The following is a 23765-nucleotide window of genomic DNA, read 5'->3' as shown; positions in this document are numbered from 1 at the left end:
GTGATCTGGTGGAGGGATAAATTGGTTGTCCCTATCTATGTTGCTCCTCTCTCCCTCTGTCTCTGTGCGTGTGGCCCAGCAGCATGTCCCAGGTGGATGTGGACTCAGGGATAGAGAACATGGAGGTGGAGGACAGTGATCGCAGGGAGAAGAGGGACCTGGCTGAAAAGGTAAGCAGAGCTCCCATTCCACCCCCTTCCTTACTGTACTTCCTGTACTTTAATCAGTCACTTTGGCTGTGTCTAAAAAGGCACCATCTATTCCCATGCCTGAAGGCTCAAACTGAATTATTCCACTTCTCATATCAATCTCTACATACTTCAGTCTGAATCTGCCATCATTGAAAGTCATTTGTGGTGGGTGAAAAGTAATGATTGGATCGTGTCTAACCAATCCGTATCAAAGCCAATTATGTACTTTAAATACGGCGCTTCATTCACGTTTGTTATGGCTCTGGCCCAACCCATTGGTTTCTGGGACAAATCAGATGGTCTGAATGTGTTCACATTCTAGAGGGTTCGGGATGGAGTCAAATCCACACTCATTGCAGAGAAGAAACGTTTGTGGGCCTGGAGTGGCATTTGGCCGGAACAAAGAGTCTGGGTAGCCAGGCAATCTATTCCCTATATAGTGCACTACTTTTGACCAGCACTTCGAAGTAGTGCACGATACAGCATAGGGAATGGGGTGCTATTTCAGACACGACCTCTGTCAAGAAAAGGATCTGCCAAATGAATGGAAGTCAATGGAATTGTTGGAGACTTTGTACATCAATACTTTTCACCAAATGAGCAGTGGGTTCATATACTTCAGCAGGTTCATTGTGTAAGTGAAAATAAATGTCCTTTTGATACTCCTGTCAATGTAGAAAAGGAAATAAATGGCTAACTCTCAAAGAAAAATACGTCTTCATTTCAGTCATAATAAGTAGGTAATTTTGGATGGTCAGAGAGCCATTTTCGACTTTAATATAAAGACCTTGCTCCTGGCTGATAAAACAACTTTGGTTTTGAGTTAATTACTTTTATTTCTGTTAAAGTCTCGCAATGATCTAATCCCTAAATTCAAAATAGGTAAGGGCATGCTAATTTAAATAGGTAAGGGCATGCTAATTTAAATAGGTAAGGGCATGCTAATTTGTTGCCTTGCAATTAGTAATGAGTGGAAGGTCTTTCATGGATGATGTAGAATAGATCTCTTTACTATTGCACAATAGAAACAAATAAAATGTCTGCAGTTTTTCGGAACAAAATAACCTAAATGATGACTGGCATTGAAGATTCTTTATCTGTATGCCCAGGTTTGCCTCAGTGATTGCATTATAGAATCCTTCACCACCCATCTCCACATGGCTATTGAACTGAAATACTCTGAACCAATACATTTGTCTATGCCTATGGTCTTTGAAAGCTCTCTGAAAACACCCCTGTCTGCTTACATGGTACAGTCTGTTTCCTCTCTAACCCTCACCCGAATACTTTTGTATTATGGATTCTACCATCTAGCTAAAGGTGTCTTTGAAAGGGGTGTTGTTGCTTGGCTAATTGGCACCAATAAAGAGCAGCTGGCAGCAGCAGTTATTAGCTCTTAGTTATTGTATAGCCATTGCAACAGAATCAATCCATTTCCAATAGAAAAATTGATAGTAAAATAAAGTTGCTAATATGGGTATCCTACTGTTTTCACTAATTCAGATCTAAAATCAGCAGTGTAATTTGCTGACAGTGGTAAGGAGGCAAATCCATGGTTACTTGTCAGAAAGTATTGTGCTTTTAAGAGTAAAACAAGGCTGTCCATTGTCCCCATATTTATTATGGCCATTTGAAGTGCTAGCTATTAAAATTAGATTCAACAAGAACATCAAGGTGTTAGAATTCCAGGGGGGGAAAAAAAAAAGTTAAATGTATGCTGATGACTTAAAGAAATAATAATAATTCTCCCCTTAAGTCCACAATCTGGATCCCTGCACAGTCTCATTGAAGATCTTGATAATTGTTCTCGCCTATCTGGACTAAAACCTAAATATGACAAGTGTACCATATTACGTATTTGATCATTTAAAAACATGTTTATTGTACCTTGTAGTTTACCAATAAAATGGCTGTGAATTTGCAGAGTGCGAAATTCAAATGACCAAAATCGTAATATTAAACATTCATGAAAATACAAGTGTCATACATCATTTAAAAGCTTAACTTCTTGTTAATCCAGCCGCTTTGTCAGATTTAAAAAATACTTTACGGCGCAAGCACACCGTGTGATTATCTGAGGACAGCTCACTGCACACAAAAGCATTACATACATTTTCAACCAAGCAGAGGTGTCGCGAAAGTCAGAAACAGCGATAAAATAAATCACTTACCTTTGAAGATCTTCATCGGGTTGCAATCACAAGGGTCCCAGCTACATAACAAATGGTCCTTTTGTTCGATAAAGTCCTTCTTTATATCCCCAAAAAGTCAGTGTCATTGGCCCGCTTGACTCAGTAATCCACCCATTTCCCTCGTTCAAAATGCATACAAATGAATCCCGTAAGTTACCAATAAACTACTTCCAAACACATCAAACAACGTTCCTAATCAATCCTCAGGTACCCTAATATGTAAATAAACAATCAAATTTAAGACGGAGAATACTGGAGACCATTACCGGAGACAAATAACGAAGTACGCACCCTCACCGGAAAGTGCAAAAAACACTGCAGCCAAAATGGGAGCCACTTACTAAACAAGCCAAAATAGCAGCAACAGTGTGTGAAAACCTTGTGAAGACTTACAGAAAACGTTTGACCTCTGTCATTGCCAACAAAGGGTATATAACAAAGTATTGAGATGAACTTTTGTTTTGACCAAATACTTATTTTCCACCATAATTTGCAAATAAATTAATTAAAAATCCTACAATGTGATTTTCTGGATTTTTTTTTTCTCATTTTGTCTGTCATAGTTGAAGTGTACCTATGATGAAAATTACAGGCCTCTCATCTTTTTAAGTGGGAGAACTTGCACAATTGGTGGCTGACTAAATACTTTTTTGCCCCACTGTACTTACAATGGCACTGCCTACTGCAGATGACTCATTTTTTTTAATTCATATGAGCAAAAAATATTTCATTTTAATTTGGAATGCTAAGCCAGAATGAATATGAATGAATATGAGTTTGGGGGGCTATTCAACATTAAAGATTTAAACCTCTTACTAAAAGCTTCACTCATACATAAGTTATTCGTAACCATTTTGGGGTTTTCCAGTAGATTATTACAAAAGGCTCATCCTTTGTTGAAAAATGCCCTTTTTGCCTTAATACAGATTACGACTTCTAATTTCGGACTAATTAAAAATGAAAATGTGTTTAAAGTATTGCCCTTTATTAAACAAGCCATAAAAGCTGGTTACAATTTCAGTTTTATCCCCCAGAAAATATTGAATAAATTTAACAAATGTTATGGTTACTCAAATATACTGATTTAATAAATGTTTTTAAAAAATTCTGGAAAAAACGTTATGAATAGAAACAGAGTTAGATCACATGTAGCTATCGGAAATATATGGGGAATATCTGCTATAGTTTTGGAAAGTCATTTAGGACATTTGTGCATGACACAAGTCATTTTTCCAACAGACCGATTATTTCACTTATAATTCACTGTGTTTTAATGACTCCAACCTAAGTGGATGTACATTTCCGACTTCAACTGTATATGGGGCATACAGCAATCTCAGCTCTGTAGATTTTGCTACGAAGAGACAGAATCATTAGATCATTTATTCTGGTATTGCCCCTATTGCCCCTTGTTTTTGGTCACAGGTTCAGGAATGGTTAAAAAAAATCACAACATGCGCTTAAAATTAACCTTACAAATAGCAGTGTTGGGCGATTTTGGAAAGCCGTAGTCAGTCAGTCAATTAATATAATAATACTCGTAGGAAAGGTTTTACTTTTTAGCACGCAATCTGTTGATACAATACGATTAGAAAGTTTAAAGAAGAATGTAAAACATCACAGCACAATTAAAAAATATTTGGCACGTGGAAACCAAACGAGGGTGGTCTATGTAGCAGAAAAGCTGTAAAGAAAAAATATATATATGTCCTCCGAAAAGTGTTGGACGACTAAAAAAATAAATAAAAGCAGCAATTCTAGCATTCATTTTCTCTCAAAATTTGAGTCAAGGCTGCTTTTTTGGGGTGGACCCTCCAATAAAAGCAGACATTGAGTCCTGAACACCCTGCTTTTACCCAAGGACATTTTTATTTAAATGTTTTGCCGCCTATCGGTACACATGGCCACCTGGTAACCAGTCTTTTGAACGGCAATGACCGTTCTAGTTTGTAATTCTAACTATTGGTGTATCTGTCCCAGGAATCCGGTGAGAACTCAGATGTCTCTGAAGAGCAGGCTCTGCAGCTCATCTGTAAGATCCTACGCGTTTCCTGGAAGGAGCAGGACAGAGACGTCATTTTTCTCCCCTTGCTCGCCGCCGAGTTCCACCAGAGCAGCCTCAAAGACGGTATGGAAAAGATGCATGATATTTCATATGTAGCTATGTTCTTATTGAATTGTACAGCTTTTTGCAAAAGAGTCCTAGATTATGGTTTAGGATTTCCTCATCTGAATGCAATAGCTGAAATTGTTTTTTAAATCTTCTAACCCAATGTTTCTATTGAAATTTGAACAAAATATTTTTATTAAATACAAATCAGTTTGTGTAGTCAGTCTTTTTTAATCTGTCATGTATACCATTTTAGAATTGGTTTACAAGTCACAAATGAAGTGTATGTTTATAGGATTTCTCTTTCTCCTCCCAGTCTTCTCTGACTTCAAAGACCTGATTGGCCAGATCCTGATGGAGGTGCTCCTGATGTCTACCCAGTTGCACGTCCACAACCCCTTTGCCAGCCTGACTGCCACGTCCGAGCCAATTGCTGCTGCCAAATCTCTTGACCACCACCTGACGCTGATCCAGCCCTCCAGCCAGGGCAGCAGTCCCATGGCCCCCTGTGCAGGCTCGTTTGGGGCCAGCTCTTTGTCCAGGCAAGTACCCCCCCAGTGGCCCCACGACTAGCCCCCAGTCCTGGGTACACACAAAGTCAGCAAAAAAAGAAATGTCCTCTCACTGTCAACTGCATTTATTTTCAGCAAACTTAACATGTGTAAATATTTGTATGAACATAAGAAGATTCAACAACTGCGACAACAACTGAACAAGTTCCACAGACATGTGACTAACACAAATGGAATAATGTGTCCCTGAACAAAGGAGGGTAACTCAGTATCTGGTGTGGCCACCAGCTGCATTAAGTACCACAGTGCATCTCTTCCTCATGGACTGCACCAGATTTGCCAGTTCTTGCTGTGAGATGTTACCCCACTCTTCCACCAAGGCACCTGCAAGTTTCCAGACATTTCTGGGGGAAATGGCCCTAGCCCTCACCCACCGATCCAACAGGTCCCAGATGTGCTCAATGGGATTGAGATCCGGGCTTTTCGCTGGCCATGGCAGAACACTGACATTCCTGTCTTGCAGGAAATCACGCACAGAACGAGCAGTATGTTTGGTGGCATTGTCATGCTGAGGGTCATGTCAGGATGAGCCTGCATGAGGGAGGAGGATGTCTTCCCTGTAACGCACAGTGTTGAGATTGCCTGCAAAGACAACAAGCTCAGTCCGATGATGCTGTGACACACCGCCCCAACCATGATGGACCATCCGCCCTCAAATCGATCTTGCTCTGGAGTACTGGCCTCGGTGTAACGCTCATTCCTTCGAAGATAAACGCGAATCTGACTATCACCCCCAGGTGAGACAAAGCCGCTACTCATCAATATGCCTACAAGCCCTCAGTCCAACCTCTCTCAGCCTATTGCGGACAGTCTGAGCACTGATGTGCATTCCTGGTGTAACTCGGGCAGTTGTTGTTGCCATCCTGTACCTGTTCGGATGTACCCATCCTGTGCAGGTGTTGTTACACGTGGTCTGCCACTGCGAGGACGATCAGCTGTCCGTCCTGTCTCCATGTAGCGCTGTCTTAGGCGTCTCACGAATTCACGTTCATGCAGATGAGCAGGGACCCTGGGTATCTTTCTTCTGGTGATTTTCAGAGTCAGTAGAAAGGCCTCTTCAGTGTCCTAAGTTTTCATAACTGTGATCTTAATTGCCTACCCTCTGTAAGCTGTTAGTGTCTTAATGACTGTTCCACAGGTGCGTGTTTATACATTTTTTATGGTTCATTGAACAAGCATGGGAAACCGTGTTTAAACCCTTTACAATGAACTGTGAAGTTATTTGGATTTTATTTGGAGTTATATTTTTTTTCTTTTTTTTTTTGCTGAATTCGGTAGGGTTGTGTCCAAAATGGCATCTATCCAAGGTAGTGTCCAATGGAATTCCTACATTGAAATTGACAGAAATGGAATTGTTCCCTTTTTGTGTGATTTAGGCCTAGTCAATGGGAAGTGTTGTCTCTTTTTAACTGGCACTGTCATGGTATCATTGTCTTTTTTATTCAGTATTAGATACCTAGTTACTTGACTATTGATAAGATTGTAAAAGAGGAAGATGTAGCCCATTTCTCAACCCATTTGTTTTGCGATGTTTACAGCCTGTACGGGTGTAGTCCGCACTCGCTGGCTTTGAATGCAGCCAGGATGATCTCTCCACCTCTCCCCACCAGCCCATCCCTGCATCCAATGGTAGCCCCAAGTCCCCCTTCTATGGCCTACCCCCCTAGGCTCTCTCTCAACCTCCCTTCCGCCCCTCTGCCTATCTCCCAGCGCTACCGGCCCTACTCTGTCACCTCTCCCTTGGGGATCTCCACCCCCCCTAGCCCCAGACTGGCTAGCCTCCCTGGGCTTTCACGCGGCCCTATCACTGAAGGTCTCCCGGTACCGCCCATCATTCTGGCCCAGGCCCCGGCCCCGCCACTACCAACTAGCCCCCAGTCGGTTCCCCTCCCCTCTACTAGTCCTCATCCGCCCACCTCCATGCCCCTCCCTCTGGTACCCCCCTCACCCAGATCAGCTGCCCGAGGAGCTGCCCTCGCCACCCGGATCCCGTCTAGGTACCTCCTCAACCACGTGTGACAGAGTGACGCGCAACAAGCTACTTACTAAAACATTAACCCTTCCTCCAGCCTCAGCTCCATGGCAAAATGTGTAGAATCACAGGAAATTTGCTTTAAAACTGCAACATTTTCTCTCCAATGCATGGCAAAAGTTATATAATTGCAGGAAATTTGCTTTTTAAACAAAATAATTTGCTCCGCACCATTGAGAAATTGGTAGAATTGCAAGACATTTGCATATAAATTCAAAAAAATCCCTATACTGCCAAGTCGGTGTCCTACATTTTTTTGCAGTGCTGATGGGCTGACCGCGCTCATTGACATGCCCTGCGTCATGCCCCCTGTCACGCCCACCATCTAAACCCCTTTTGATCCATAAAAACCCATGCACATTTGGCCTACATGATAATGGGCTACTTATGTAGGCCTATTGCTTGACTTATTATGGACATGCTGTAAATGGGTGGTGTTTTGCACATAATTCCTAACCACAAACCAACTCCAATGCCCTGATGATTTTCACAATTTACAGTCATCCTCTTTTAAAATAAATAAATGTATTCTTATAATAATATACAGGTTTGGACACCTACTCATTCAAGGGTTTTTCTTTATTTTTTACTATTTTCTACATTGTACAATAATAGAGAAGACATCAAAACTATGAAATAACACGTAGAATCATGAAGTAACCAAAAAAGTGTTAAACAAATCAAAATATATTTTATATTTGAGATTCTTCAAAGGAGCCACCCTTTGCCTTGATGACAGCTTTGCACACTCTTGGCATTCTCTCAAACAGCTTCATGAGGTAGTCACCTGGAATGCATTTCAATCAAATGCTTCAGAGTTGAAGAAACAGCCACATCTCAACATCCACTGTTCAGAGGAGACTGCATGAGTCAGGCCTTCATGGTCGAATTGTTGAAAAGAAACCACTACTATAGGACTCAATAAGAAGAAAATACTTGGTTGAGCCAAGAAACACAAACAATGGACATTAGACCGGTGTAAATCTGTTCAAATTTGAGATTTTTGGTTCCAACCGCCATGTCTTTGTGAGACGCAGAGTAGGTGAGCGGATAATCTCTGCATGTGTGGTTCGCACCATGAAGCATGGAGGTGTGATGGCGTGGGGTTGCTTTGCTGGTGACACTGTCTGTGATTTATTTACAATTCAAGGCACACTTAACCAGCATGGCTATCTCGCCATTCTGCAGTGATACACCATCCCATCTGGTTTCGGCTTAGTGGGACGATCGATTTGTTTTTCAACAATTTGTTTTTCAACGGGACAATGACCCAACACACCTCCAGGCTGTGTAAGGGGTATTTGACCAATAAAGAGTGATGGAGTGCTGTATCAGATGACCTGGCCTCCACAATCACCTGACCTCAATCCAATTGAGATGGTTTGGGATGAGTTGGACCGCAGAGTGAAGGAAAAGCAGCCAAGAAGTGCTCAGCATATATGGGAACTTATTGAAGACTGTTGGAAAAGCATTCCTCATGAAGCTGGTTGAGAGTAATTTTTAACGTGTGCAAAGCTGTCATCAAGGCAAAGGGTGGCTACTTTGAAAAATGTCATAAAATATATTTTGATTTGTTTTACACTTTTTTTGGTTTCTACATGCTTCCATATGTGTTATTTCATAGTTTTGTCTTCACTATTATTCCACAATGTTGAAAATAGTAAAAAAATAAAGAGAAACCCTTGAATGAGTAGGTGTCAACTTTTGATTGGTTGTGTGTGTGTGTGTATATATATAATTGAGAAATGAGGAGAAAGACCTTTTGCTTGCCAATGCATTGCTTGTCCTGCATGTTTTTTTGTGTGAATCTCATAGCTGTGGTACTCTGACAATGTTGTCTGTAGGAGCCTGTGTGTTCTTGGTGTATCTTCAGATAACATGTATTAATGGACATGTGACAAGGTCAGCACTAGGAGAGTAGTCGGGTGTTTTATTCCACAGTGAATCACAACCAGGGTTCAGCTGAAGTCAGAGAGAAGGTGAACTAGTCACATCACTCCCTTCCTGCATCTTTTCCTCAGTGTTACATCTTCTTTCCCTATCCCATCCTCTCCTATCTATGACCCATGTGTCTCTATTTTTCCATCTGTCTCCTCATCCTCCTCCTTTATCCCTTGTTCCTCATTTCCTCCCTCTCTACGCCAGCCCCCTATCCCTCCTGTTCTTCGCCCTCTCTGATATGTCTCAGGACAGCAGCGAAGAAGAGCCTGAGGATGAGCAGGAGGAAGATTTTACGCAGGTCCAGTTTGGGTCCAGGTACACACCGCTGCACGGCGTGTGTTCAGTAGACTCACCGGCATGCTTCAGCAGTGTGTCGAGCCTAGCCACTAACAGCAGAGTCTGCATTTCACCATTGCCCCCTATTCCTTACGTAGTGCTCAAATTTTGACCATCAAAAGTAGTGCACTATAAACGGAATATAGTGCCATTTGGGATGCAGACAGTGTTTCTGCTCTTGCAGGAACAGGCTGAGAAACGTAGAGCCTGTAGACCATGGGTGTCAAACTCACTAATTATTATTATTATTTGACGCCCTGTTGTAGACTCTGGCAGCTTTATGACCTCAACTGTTGTAGTTGATGCTCAACCTCAGAAGTAAATTTCAGTACAGATCGAGGCAGAGTGCTTATCCTTGTGGTACTGCTAAGAGTCTGAGTTGCAGTTCTGTAAATCTAAAATAAATATTTGCTTGCAAAAATATTGAGAATTCATTATGACTAGGCTACCACTGCAGTAGGAGAATGATATCTGGTTCTCAAGCACTATGATCCTTGTAAATCAGCAGCATGAGTTTGGGCCAGGATTGTAGTTTCCCAGTGAATTAGGCCTGTCATGTACTGTAGCTAAGATGTCCAATTTCGCTAGCTAAATTTGTAATATGAGGAAAGGACCCAAAATGAAGGAGTTTAGACTGTCAACACCAGGTAAATACGCAAGTGCGTGTTGAAAGCACTGTTTCACTTTTCTGCAAACAATCTTCAGGTAAAATCCGAAGACGACAACTGGTTTAATTGTGTCTTCAGATGGTTTCTGTTGCTGCAAATGCTGCTTGCTGCAGCCCGGATAAACAATCTGTTAGATTGGTTGAAAACTTGCACTTTCAGTCTCCACTAAAAATCTTTGTTGAGTAGCTTTGGGCAGAAGACTTATCCACAATATTCCTGCGGACTGAGGTTGTGAATCTGCTCACTCGTTACCCACTGGTCTGTCTTCGAAAACAGACCACTAACAATGAATTAACTTAGACCCCAGTGAACCCTTTGGGTGGGATCTTGGAGAATCCGTTACCTGGGTTGTGTTCATCAGGCATCAATTGCAAAAGTGTGACAAACTAAGAGAGCGGGAGCAAGGCACTAGCTGGAGTTGTCCAATAAGAAACAAACAATTTTTTTTCCTTGGCAAAATGTGGCAAAAAGGTTTGCCTGCCCTAATGAACACGGCCCCGCTTCAAACTGCTATTGAGTGCGATTATTGGAAGAATTTTGTAAAATCTGAGGGTGTTTATTTTTCAGACTCAAGAATTGTTTGTCAATGCTGAAACGCTGCCTTGCTATACTCTCGCTAACGTTTTACAATTTATTTCAGGGGAACTGAAATGGTCGCTTATTTACCACATTTGTCCACGGGGCTTCTTTCTTAAGGCGCCCTGGTTCTGCTCTCCTGTCGTCCTGTTACATTTTGACTTTCTCTCCCATTTTTTTCCCCATCCATCTCTCTGTGTAGTCTCGGTGTGTCCGGAGGGGGAATGGCCTGGGAATCCTGCGGCGACCGGTTCACCATCGAAGCGTGCAAGGAGACAGAGATGCTCAACTACCTCATCGAGCGCTTTGACAGTGTGGGCATGGAGGAAAAGAAGGCGCCCAAGGTAAACTGGAAACGCTGTTAAGAAACATGGCGGCCCACCGGAGGTTTGACCCGTATCTACTCATTTGGAATCTTTGTCCTTTAAAAGGGCAGCTAAAACTTAATTCAGAAACACCATTGTAACACAGTGCCCCCAAACAATACTTACCTTTCAGTTATGCTTAGTGTGGCCTCTGGTTGTAACAAATGCTCTGGGAGGAGGCAAAGTCAAATTTGCTATTCGCAACACTTTATTTTTTGTGATCACATTTTTGTTATTTATAGTAGACAAAATTGAACAAAACACCTTATTGAATTCAAAAAGCCCGACCAAAGTTTCCATCCAATTGGCGACAGATTTTCATTAGAATATTCAAAAATCTGAGTCAAGATGTTTTTTTCACCAAACTGATTTGTTGTGGATAAATATCTGTGATGGCGAAGTGCACATGAAATGTACCTTTAAGTTTTCACATACCGAATACAAATCTGAAGTTCCATGTGTTCTATCACATTTTCAACTCCGATAGTTTTGTAACACACTTTTGCCTAAAATACCAAATGTGCCTACTCTGGTCTTGGCACGTGTGCTCTAGCTAACCACTCACAGATACAGTGCGGGTAGGCTAATTTACTTGATGAGATTATTATGGTTAAGAGCAAAAATAGTTTTCTTGTCAAATGGCTGTCAAGCATTGTTCATGTCACCAGAATAAGACTCTCAATATTTATTGAAAAGGTGCATCAAGCTCATCACAGTGCACTTTCATCACACTGTGAAGTTCATATTTTCATCTGTAGCCTAATAAACTGCATATTTTACTGAGTCATAGTGGGAGTACCACACACACCATATCATTATGTGATTCCAAGTTTATTTCAATATGATGGTTATTATATCACCATTTGTGCTTAAAGGTGTTTCCACTGCAATTTCTCACTTTCATGATCTTTTCATGGCTGTTAATTTGTGGCATATCTTTACATTAATTTAACTTTAAACAAGGCACACCTGTTAATTGAAATGCATTCCAGGTGACTACCTCATGAACGGGTTGAGAATCTTGGCATTCGCCAAGCGTGTGCAAAACTGTCAATGCAAAGGGTGTTTACTTTGAAGAATCTAATAAAAATATATATATTTTGACACTTATTTTGGTTACTGCATGATTCCATATGTGTTGTTTTGATAGTTTTGATGTCTTCACTATTATTCTACAATGTAGAAAATTGTAAAAAATAACACCATGGAATGAGTAGGTATGCCCAAACAGCTTGATGCCAAAGACATTGACAACAAATATATATTGACATAGTAAAATAAATGTGGGAAAAAAAACTCACATTAAACACCAATGTTATTCACTAAGTTGATGGTTTATATTTATGATCATGGTTTACAAGTTTCATTTTATTTTCTGTTTTTAAAATGGTCTTATTTAATTATTTTACATGTGATAAGGCCACAGAGGGCCGGAGATAATTAGACACGTGATAATCATAAGGTCCCAAAAGGCCACTAGATGTATTTTCATAGATTACATAAAATCCTTTAACAATACCAAAATTCTGGTAGTTTACTAGTAAACTTTTAATGTTTCCAGTAATATACCCTCCCTTTGCAGCTCTAGTCACCACGCTTAACTTGTTCTTCTCCCTCTGTCTTCTCAGATTTGCAGCCACCCCAGTGTCAGCCAGCTCCTCAGCAACATACGCTCACAGTGTATTTCCCACGCCGTTCTTGTCCTTCAGGGTGCCCTCACGCAGCCCAGGTCTGCCTGACATCTTCCTGTCGCCCTTCACAATACTGTGGTCCTAATACAGTATTATTCTGTGTACATCAGTGTTTCCCTACCATTGGATAGGAGTGTCTAGATCCCTTAAACTCAACTCTAGACGTTGAATCCAGTTCCACAGTTCCACCTTCCATTGTTCCCCTCTAATCGGAGACTGATTTTAGACCTGGGACACCAGGTGTGTGCAATTAATTCAGGTAGAACAGAACCAGCAGGCACCAGACCTTGTTGGATAAGAGTTTAGTGCCCCTGGTCTAGATGTTTAGCGCTGTTGCCCCATGTCTACATTTTTAGTATTTATTATTTAAATTCATAACAATTAAGTGCAGTTATTTTTATTTATTTTTTAAGCCCAAATATTCACCCATTGACACATGAAAGAAAGCAGTAATGAACATGTCAATTGACAATTGTGATGCCAGAAAGCCTGGATCTTGCTTTCACCTTGCTTTCACCTTGCTTTAAACTAGGGGAAAGACTGGTGTACGTGCTTTTGTTCTTTTTTTTTTGCGTTCTCGGCACCCCTAGCAGGAGCTACTAATCTATCACCATAGCAACCCTATCACCATAGCAACCCTATCACCATAGCAACTCATCTATTTCTCCTGAAGTTCATGTCCACTTTATTTTTCCCAATCATTCACACCTTTGCTACCCACACTCTAGCATCTGGTACACCATTAGTGTGTTCGGAAAGTATTCAGACCCCTTGCCTTTTTCCACATTTTATGTTACAGCCTTATTCTAAAATTGATAAAATATATATCTTATTTTAATCAATCTACAAACAAGACCTTATGAACGTAATGAAAACCGATTTTAAGACATTATTTATTTTTGTATGATTTTGCAAAAATAATGTACTTGTCCGTAGAGCTCTGAGACAGGATTGTTTCGAGGCAAAGCTCTGGAAGGGTACCAAAACATTTCTGCAGCATTGAAGGCCCCCAAGAACACAGTGGCCTCCATCTTTCTTAAATGGAATAAGTTTGGAATCACCAAGACTCTTCCTAGAGCTGGCCCTCTGGCCAAACTCGATGGTCACTCTGACAGAGCTCCAGAGTTCCTCTGTGGAGATGGGAGAACCTTGCAGAAGGGCAACCATATCTGCAGCACTCCATCAATCAGGCCTTTATGGTAGAGTTTCCAGACCGAAGACACTCCTCAGTAAAAGGCACATGACAGCCCACTTGGAGTTCGCCAAAAGGCATCTAAAGGACTGACCATGAGAAACAAGATTCAAGTTGGAGCTCTTTGGCCTGAATGCCAAGCGTCACATCTGGAGGAAACCTGCCACCATCCCTACGGTGAAGCATGGTGGTGGCAGCATCATGTTATGGGCATGTTTTTCAGTGGCAGGGAATGGGAGACTAGTCAGGATCGAGGGAAAGATGAACGGAGCAAAGTACAGAGATCCTTGATGGAAACCTGCTCAGGACCTCAGAATGGGGCGAAGGTTCACCTTCCAACAGGACAACGACCCTAAGCACACAGCCAAGTCAATGCAGGAGTGGCTTCGGGACAAGTCTCAATATCCTTGAGTGGCCCAGCCAGAGCCCGGACTTGAACCCCATCAATCATCTCTGGAGAGACCTGAAAATAACTGTGCAGCGACGCTCCCCAACCAACCTGCCAGAGTTTGAGAGGATCTGCAGAGAAGAAGATGAGAAACACCACAAATACATGTGTGCCAAGCTTGTGGCGTCATACCCAAGATGGCTGGAGGCTGTAATTGCTGCCAAAGGTGGTTCAACAAAGTACTGAGTGAAGGGTCTGGATGTAAATAGATTTTTAATACATTTGCAAACATTTCAAAACCCGTTTTTGCTTTGTCATTATTATTGTATTGTGTGTAAATTGAGAGGGGACTACAATTTAATCATTTTTTTTATAAAGCTGTCACGTAACAACGTGTAAAAAGTTGAGGGGCCTGAATACTTTCCGAATGAACTCCTGTATGCACTCTTGACGTTTTCTCTCACTGTTCTCTGTACCTGTTAGTATGCATCCTCTACCACTGGAGAATGCAATAATATTGCCAAAATACAAGTGTGTTCCCTCAAAATACACAATTTGCTTTCAAAATAAAATAGCCAGGTGACACAGTCCAGATATATTCTGTGTTGTGAGTAAAAGCCATCCTCCTCCCCGCTCCTCCACTCAGGAGTCCTCTGCAGCAGTCCCTGCTGGTACCCTACATGCTGTGCCGTAACCTGCCGTATGGCTTTATCCAGGAGCTGGCCCGCATTACCTACCAGGAGGAGGAGGTCTTCAGACAGGTGGGGTAGACCCAGACAGGCAGACTGACTCACAGACAGAAACAGAAATACACCAATGGTTTTATTAGTCTGACAATGAAATGGTACATTCTAAAACATTAGAAAATTTGCTCAAACAGTTAAAAATAACCTCCATATGAAATGGGAACAAAAGTTATTGTAGTAAGTTGTCCTGTACATTTCACCATGTCAAGTTTCAGCTGTATCGACTAACGCCATCCTCAAAATTGCTCACTTGTTGGCTGTATTTCAGATCTTTGTTCCAATCCTTCAAGGGCTGGGTCTGGCTGTGAAAGAATGTTCCTTCGACAGTGACAACTTCAAATTCCCCCTGATGGTAAGGTGGCAATGGAGAAGTAATGTGTGCTTGCGGTGCAGGCTTAGTGTGTGTCCCAAATGGCACCTAATTCCCTACGTAGAGCACTACTTTTGACCAGGATCCCTAGGGCAATTTCTAGGGAGTAGGGTGCCATTCGGGACGTAGTCTTAATGTGGTCTTTTAGATGCTGCCTCGCAGCCAGTGACTGAGCCTGTCTAACTTATAGGGGGGCAGTTCGAGATGTCAAATGTATAATGGATTGACTTGAGGCTGAATCTCTGCTAGCGTGATGAGCCTATCAACCTTCAGCTAACCTTTAGGCTCCAACCATAGATATAGATTTACTAGAATGGGTATTTCCCATTAAAATCAATGTTTCTGTGATTTGGTGGACCGGTGGCCATATTGAGGGTACTCGTGTGTTCCAGACAAATTTGCTTTGGTCTGAGGGGCTTTACCTGTTCTAGGAATTCTATTTTTCTATGGCCACAGCTACTCCAACTAAAGGCTGGGTAACATGATTGAACATTTTTAACTTGTCTTGTCACACCTGTCATAAGATGACTTTGGGTGTTTGTTTTCTTATACACCAGGGGACCAAAGCCTATGGTCATTTCACAGTCAATGGTCAATGTTATTAGGCTATTTCTGATGGCTGTTCACTTACGGCGTGTTTTGTTTTCTACAGGCATTAGCTGAGCTATGTGAAATCAAATTTGTGAAGACTCACCCCATGTGCAATTTGGTGAGTGTGCTGGAAGAGATGGAGCCATCTTTCCTGTGTCTTTCCTGCTCTATTACTGAGGTTGCGAACAATCCCCTCCAGTGCACCTTGTAGTCCATGGTGTTGATTTGTTCTTCTCCTTTTAAACTGATACCACTGTTAACTTGAGCACACTTAATATGTTGTGAAATCTGTTGTGAATGTATTGTAATGTTAAAACACTTATAACTGCCTTAATGTTGTTACCTCAGGAAGAGTAGCTGTTGCCTTGGCAGCAGCTAATGGGGACCCATAATAAATACAAATACATCAAAACACTTTCACAAGCCTTTCCCCCGATTAGACCAACTACAGACAGTAGATGAAAAACATTGTTTCCATTGGCACCATAGAAAGAAGTAGTTATTTTTCTAGCACTGGATACGTCTCAAAAGGCACCCTATTCCCTATATTGTGTACCATTTTTGACTAGGTCCCATAGGGCTTCGGTCAAAAGTAGTGCACTGAACAGGGTACCATTTGGGACGCATACACTGTCTTATGTGAAGCGTTCTGCTCTAGACTCAGCCGGCCCATTTTACAGAAGCAGGGAAGAATTTGGCTTGGTTATTTTATTTATGACAGGTTTGTCTAGCTCACATTTTCGAGGAATGGGAAGACAACAAGGATGCTTCCTAATTGGACACTATACCCTTTAAAGTGCACTACTTTTCACCAGGTCCCAGTGGTACTGGTGACTTCTTTAAGCAGGTATGGCTTAGTAATTTAATGCTCACCTCATGTATGTGCCTGTCTAAACTAAAGTGTGTGTGTGTCCAGATGACGTCTTTGCCCCTGTGGTGTCCTAAGTCTCTGAGCCCGGGGACTGGCCGAGAAGTCCAGAGACTCTCCTTCCTGGGAGCCTTCTTCAGCCTGTCGGTCTTTGCAGAGGATGACGTGAGTAATAGGAATAGGGTGAAATTACCCCTGGACACTGATGCTGGGTCAGTTTAGCATTTTCCATACTAATGCAATCAGGAATTCAAACAGTGTGAGGGGGCGGGGGGGGAAGTATCAGTGTAGTGTGTGTTGGTAGAGTCTAGTGAGTTTGCAAGGGAGTCACTGCAAAACAGTTTAAGATGAAGAAATAAATAATAAAGGGGGTAAATGTAAATTGTCCGGGTAGCCATTAGAGTAACTGTTCAGAATTTATGGGTGCAGAAGCTGTTTAGGTGCCTTTTGTTCCCAGACTTTGCTCCGGTACATCTTGCCGTGCGGTAGCAGAGAGAACAGTCTATGACTTGGATGGCTGGAGTCAGTGACAATTTTTTTTTTTAGGGCCTTCTGCTGACACTACCTGGTATACTATCGCTTGGTCTGGGCCGTACGTACTCCCCTCTGTAGCACCTTGCGGTCGTATGCCGAGCAGTTGCCATACCAAGCGATGATGCAGCCAGTCAAGATGCTCTCGATGGTGCAGCTGTAGAACTTTTTGAGGATCTGGGGACCTATGCCAAATCTTTTTAGTCTCCTGAGGGGGAATAGGCTTTGTCGTGCCCTCTTCACGACTGTCTTGGTGTGTTTGGACTAGAGGTTGACCGATTTATGATTTTTCAAAGCCGATACCGATTATTGGAGGACCAAAAAAGCCGATAACGATTTAATTGGACGATTTAAAAAACAAAAAACAAATGTATTTGTAATAATGACAATTACAACAATACTGAATTAACACTTATTTTAACTTAATATATTACATCAATAAAATCAATTTAGCCTCAAGTAGATAATGAAACATGTTCAATTTGGTTTAAATAATGCAAAAGCAAAGTGTTGGAGAAGAACTTTAAAAGTGCAATATGTGCTATGTAAGAAAGCTAACGTTTCAGTTCCTTGCTCAGAACATGAGAACATATGAAAGCTGGTGGTTCCTTTTAACATGAGTCTTCAATATTCCCAGGTAAGAAGTTTTAGGTTCTAGATATTATAGGACTATTTCCCTCTATACCATTTGTATTTCATTAACCTTTGACTATAAAAGTTTAGATCAGTTAAAGAAATTACACAACAGGGCACAATCGGGAGCCTGTAAAACGGCCTCCATTCCAACCGGCGCCATTCACTTGATGGTTCTGGAGAATGTACTACTCTCAAATTCATACAGAGCTATGGATGCAGGAACTAACCATCCATGAGATCAAAATGAGTTTTTGAAGCTATACAGTGTTTGTTTACAATTACATTGTTTACAAACAATGGATTAAAATAAGCTTGTTTGGGCCGCCCGAGTGTGCAGTGGTCTAAGGCACTACATCGCAGTGCTAAAGGCATTACTACAGACCCGGGTTCATTCCCGGGCTGTTCCGCAACCGGCTGTGGCTGGGAGTCACGTAGGACGGCGCACAATTGGCCCAGCGTCGTATGGGTAGGGTTTGACTGGGGGAGGCTTTACTTGGCTCAACGTGCCCAAGCGACTCCTTGTGGTGGGCCGTGTGTCTGCAGGCTGACCCCGGTCGCCAGTTGAACGGTGTTTTCTCCGACACATTGGTGCGGCTGGCTTCCGGGTTAAGCTGATGGTTATTAAGGAGTGAGGTTAGGTGGGTTATGTTTCGGAGGACGCAGGACTCCACCGTTGCCTTTCCTGAGCCCATTGGGGAGTTGCAGTGATGAGACGAGATCGAAAAAAGGAAAACAAGCTTTTTTTTTTGAGGGTCTGATAGGGTACGACATTGCAGTTCATGACGCATTTCTTAGTTATATTTTTTTTAAGAATCAGTGGCTATACAGTGCATTTGGAAAGTATTCAGACCCCTTGACTTTTTCCACATTTTAGTATGTTAGAGCCTTATCCTAAAACAGATTCATTCGTTTTTTTCTCATCAATCTACATACAATACCACATAATGACAAAAAAAAACTGGCTTTTTGACATGTTTGCACATTTACGTAAGTAATCAGAACCTTTAATCAGTACTTTGTTGAAGCACCTTTGGCAGAAATTACAGCATTGAGTCTTCTTGGGTATGACACTACAGATCAAATCAAATCAAATGTATTTATATAGCCCTTCGTACATCAGCTGATATCTCAAAGTGCTGTACAGAAACCCAGCCTAAGACCCCAAACAGCAAGCAATGCAGGTGTAGAAGCACGGTGGCTAGGAAAAACTCCCTAGAAAGGCCAAAACCTAGGAAGAAACCTAGAGAGGAACCAGGCTATGTGGGGTGGCCAGTCCTCTTCTGGCTGTGCCGGGTGGAGATTATAACAGAACATGGCCAAGATGTTCAATTGCTCATAAATGACCAGCATGGTCGAATAATAATAAGGCAGAACAGTTGAAACTGGAGCAGCAGCACGGCCAGGTGGACTGGGGACAGCAAGGAGTCATCATGTCAGGTAGTTCTGGGGCATGGTCCTAGGGCTCAGGTCCTCCGAGAGAAAGAAAGAGAGAAGGAGAGAATTAGAGAACGCACACTTAGATTCACACAGGACACCGATTAGGACAGGAGAAGTACTCCAGATATAACAAACTGACCCTAGCCCCCCGACACAAACTACTGCAGCATAAATACTGGAGGCTGAGACAGGAGGGGTCAGGAGACACTGGCCCCATCCGAGGACTCCCCCGGACAGGGCCAAACAGGAAGGATATAACCCCACCCACTTTGCCAATGCACAGCCCCCACACCACTAGAGGGATATCTTCAACCACCAACTTACCATCCTGAGACAAGGCTGAGTATAGCCCACAAAGATCTCCGCCATGGCACAACCCAAGGGGGGGCGCCAACCCAGACAGGATGACCACATCAGTGAATCAACCCACTCAGGTGACGCACCCCAGTGACTCAGCCCCTGTAATAGGGTTAGAGGCAGAGAATCCCAGTGGAAAGAGGGGAACCGGCCAGGCAGAGACAGCAAGGGCGGTTCGTTGCTCCAGAGCCTTTCCGTTCACCGTCCCACTCCTGGGCCAGACTACACTCAATCACATCACCAACTGACGAGATGAGTCTTCAGTAAAGACTTAAAGGTTGAGACCGAGTTTGCGTCTCTGACATGGGTAGGCAGACCGTTCCATAAAAATGGAGCTCTATAGGAGAAAGCCCTGCCTCCAGCTGTTTGCTTAGAAATTCTAGGGACAATTAGGAGGCCTGCGTCTTGTGACCGTAGCGTACGTGTAGGTATGTACGGCAGGACCAAATCAGAGAGATAGGTAGGAGCAAGCCCATGTAATGCTTTGTAGGTTAGCAGTAAAACCTTGAAATCAGCCCTTGCTTTGACAGGATGCCAGTGTAGGGAGGCTAGCACTGGAGTAACATGATAAAAAATGTTGGTTCTAGTCAGGATTCTAGCAGCCGTATTTAGCACTAACTGAAGTTTATTTGGTGCTTTATCCGGGTAGCCGGAAACTAGAGCATTGCAGTAATCTAACCTAGAAGTGACAAAAACATGGATGAATTTTTCTGCATCATTTTTGGACAGAAAGTTTCTGATTTTTGCAATGTTACGTAGATGGAAAAAAGCTGTCCTTGAAATGGTCTTGATATGTTCTTCAAAAGAGAGATCAGGGTCCAGAGTAACGCCGAGGTCCTTCACAGTTTTATTTGAGACGACTGTACAACCATTAAGATTAATTGTCAGATTCGACAGAAGATCTCTTTGTTTCTTGGGAACTAGAACAAGCATCTCTGTTTTGTCTGAGTTTAAAAGTAGAAAGTTTGCAGCCATCCACTTCCTTATGTCTGAAACACATGCTTCTAGCAAGGGCAATTTTCGGGCTTCACCATGTTTCATTGAAATGTACAGCTGTGTGTCATCCGCATAGCAGTGAAAGTTAACATTATGTTTTCGAATAACATCCCCAAGAGGTAAAATATATAGTGAAAACAATAGTGGTCCTAAAACGGAATCTTGAGGAACACTGACATTTACAGTTGATTTGTCAGAGGACAAACCATTCACAGAGACAAACTGATATCTTTCCGACAGATAAGATCTAAACCAGGCCAGAACTTGTCCGTGTAGACCAATTTGGGTTTCCAATCTCTCCAAAAGAATGTGGTGATCGATGGTATCAAAAGCAGCACTAAGGTCTAGGAGCACGAGCACAGATGCAGAGCCTCGGTCTGATGCCATTAAAAGGTAATTTACCACCTTCACAAGTGCAGTCTCAGTGCTAATGATGGGGTCTAAAACCAGACTGAAGCATTTCGTATACATTGTTTGTCTTCAGGAAGGCAGTGAGTTGCTGCGCAACAGCCTTTTCTAAAATTTTTGAGAGGAATGAAAGATTTGATATAGGCCGATAGTTTTTTTTATATTTTCTGGGTCAAGGTTTGGCTTTTTCAAGAGAGGCTTTATTACTGCCACTTTTAGTGAGTTTGGTACACATCCGGTGGATAGAGAGCCGTTTATTATGTTCAACATAGGAGGGCCAAGCACAGGAAGCAGCTCTTTCAGTAGTTTAGTTGGAATAGGGTCCAGTATGCAGCTTGAAGGTTTAGAGGCCATGATTATTTTCATCATTGTGTCAAGAGATATAGTACTAAAACACTTGAGCGTCTCTCTTGATCCTAGGTCCTGGCAGAGTTGTGCAGACTCAGGACAACTGAGCGTTGAAGGAATATGCAGATTTAAAGAGGAGTCTGTAATTTGCTTTCTAATAATCATAATCTTTTCCTCAAAGAAGTTCATGAATTTATCACTGCTAAAGTGAAAGTCATCCTGTCTTGGGGAATGCTGCTTTTTAGTTAGCTTTGCGACAGTATCAAAAAGGAATTTCGGATTGTTCTTATTTTCCTCAATTAAGTTAGAAAAATAGGATGATCGAGCAGCAGTAAGGGCTCTTCGGTACTGTCTTTCCAAGCTAGTCGGAAGACTTCCAGTTTGGTGTGGTGCCATTTCCATTCCAATTTTCTGGAAGCTTGCTTCAGAGCTCGGGTATTTTCTGTGTACCAGGGAGCTAGTTTCTTATGAGAAATGTTTTTAGGGGTGCAACTGCATCTAGGGTATTGCGCAAGGTTAAATTGAGTTCCTCAGTTAAGTGGTTAACTGATTTTTGTCCTCTGGCATCCTTGGGTAGACAGAGGGAATCTGGAAGGACATCAATTAATCTTTGTGTTGTCTGTGAATTTATAGCACAGCTTTTGATGGTCCTTGGTTGGGGTCTGAGCAGATTATTTGTTGCAATTGCAAACGTAATAAAATGGTGGTCCGATAGTCCAAGATTATGAGGAAAAACATTAAGATCCACAACATTTATTCCATGGGACAAAACTAGGTCCAGAGTATGACAGTGAGTGGGTCCAGAGACATGTTGGACAAAACCCACTGAGTCGATGATGGCTCCGAAAGCCTTTTGGAGTGGGTCTGTGGACTTTTCCATGTGAATATTAAAGTCACCAAAGATTAGAATATTATCTGCTATGACTACAAGGTCCGATAGGAATTCGGGGAACTCAGTGAGGAACGCTGTATTTGGCCCAGGAGGACTGTAAACAGTAGCTATAAATAGTGATTGAGTAGGCTGCATAGATTTCATGACTAGAAGCTCAAAAGACGAAAACGTCTTTTTTTTTTTTTTTTGTAAATTGAAATTTGCTATCGTAAATGTTAGCAACACCTCCGCCTTTGCGGGATTCACGGGGGATATGGTCACTAGTGTAGCCAGGAGGTGAGGCCTCATTTAACACAGTAAATTCATCAGGCTTAAGCCATGTTTCAGTCATGCCAATCACATCAAGATTATGATCAGTGATTAGTTCATTGACTATAATTGCCTTGGAAGTAAGGGATCTAACATTAAGTAGCCCTATTTTGAGATGTGAGGTATCATGATCTCTTTCAATAATGACAGGTATGGAGGTGGTCTTTATCCTAGTGAGATTGCTAAGGCGAACACCGCCATGTTTAGTTTTGCCCAACCTACGTCGAGGCACAGACACGGTCTCAATGGTGATAGCTGAGCTGACTACACTGACTGTGCTAGTGGCATACCTGCATTTGGGCAGTTTCTCCCATTCCTTTTTGCAGATCCTCTTAAGCTCTGTCAGGTTGGATGGGGAGCGGTGCTGCACAGCTATTTTCAGGTCTCTCCAGAGATATTCGATCGGGTTCAAGTCCGGGCTCTGGCTGGGTCATTCAAGGACGTTCGGAGACTTGTCCCGAAGACACTGCTGCATTGTCTTGGCTGTGTGCTTAGGGTCGTTGTCTGTTTGGAAGGTGATCCTTCGTTCCCAGTCTGAGTTCTTGAGTGCTCTAGAACAGGTTTTCATCAAGGACCTCTGTACTTTGCTCTGTTCATTTTCCCCTCAAACCTGACTTGTCTCCCATTCCCTGCTGCTGAAAAACATCCCCACAAGATGCTGCCACCACCATTGCGTCACCGTAGGGATGGGGCCAGGTGTCCTCCAGATGTGATGCTTGGCATTCAGGCCAAAGAGTTCAATCTTGGTTTCATCAGACCAGAGAATCTTGTTTCTCATGGTCTGAGAGTGCCAAACGGCACCTGAAGGAAACTCCAAGGGGTCTTTCATGTGCCTTTTACTGAGGAGTGTCTTCTGTCTGGAAACTCTACCATAAAGGCCTGATTGGTGGTGTGTTGCAGATATGGTTGCCCTTCTGCAAGGTTCTCCCATCTCCACAGAGGAACTATAGAGCTCTGTCAGAGTGTCCATCAGGTTCTTGGTCACCTCCCTGTCCAAGGCCATTCTCCCCCGATTGCTAAGT

General features: G+C 42.4%; 1 protein-coding gene across 4 annotated transcripts in view; it reads left to right on the top strand.

Moving 5' to 3' along the window:
- Window positions 1–23765, top strand: part of ube4b (ubiquitination factor E4B, UFD2 homolog (S. cerevisiae)) — a 48021-nt gene that overhangs the window by 7038 nt on the left and 17218 nt on the right. Inside the window, exons 4-14 of one of the 4 annotated variants that reach the window (XM_021616118.3) lie at window positions 83–170; window positions 4364–4511; window positions 4810–5035; window positions 6604–7062; window positions 9243–9353; window positions 10821–10962; window positions 12612–12712; window positions 14901–15015; window positions 15269–15352; window positions 16023–16079; window positions 16878–16994. In XM_021616118.3, the coding sequence (XP_021471793.1) occupies window positions 83–170; window positions 4364–4511; window positions 4810–5035; window positions 6604–7062; window positions 9243–9353; window positions 10821–10962; window positions 12612–12712; window positions 14901–15015; window positions 15269–15352; window positions 16023–16079; window positions 16878–16994 (1648 nt within the window). Of the gene's footprint in view, window positions 1–79; window positions 171–4363; window positions 4512–4809; window positions 5036–6603; window positions 7063–9242; window positions 9354–10820; window positions 10963–12611; window positions 12713–14900; window positions 15016–15268; window positions 15353–16022; window positions 16080–16877; window positions 16995–23765 lie in introns of all 4 variants that reach the window. The other 3 variants (XM_021616116.3, XM_021616120.3, XM_021616119.3) reach the window with 3 other exon arrangements.

This window comes from Oncorhynchus mykiss, chromosome 9, assembly GCF_057628025.1.
Source record: "Oncorhynchus mykiss isolate SJ-2025 chromosome 9, ASM5762802v1, whole genome shotgun sequence".
In the NCBI taxonomy this organism is placed as follows: Eukaryota; Metazoa; Chordata; class Actinopteri; order Salmoniformes; family Salmonidae; genus Oncorhynchus; species Oncorhynchus mykiss.
Note: the sequence above shows the minus strand (reverse complement) of the source record. Positions and strands in the feature narration are given on the sequence as shown.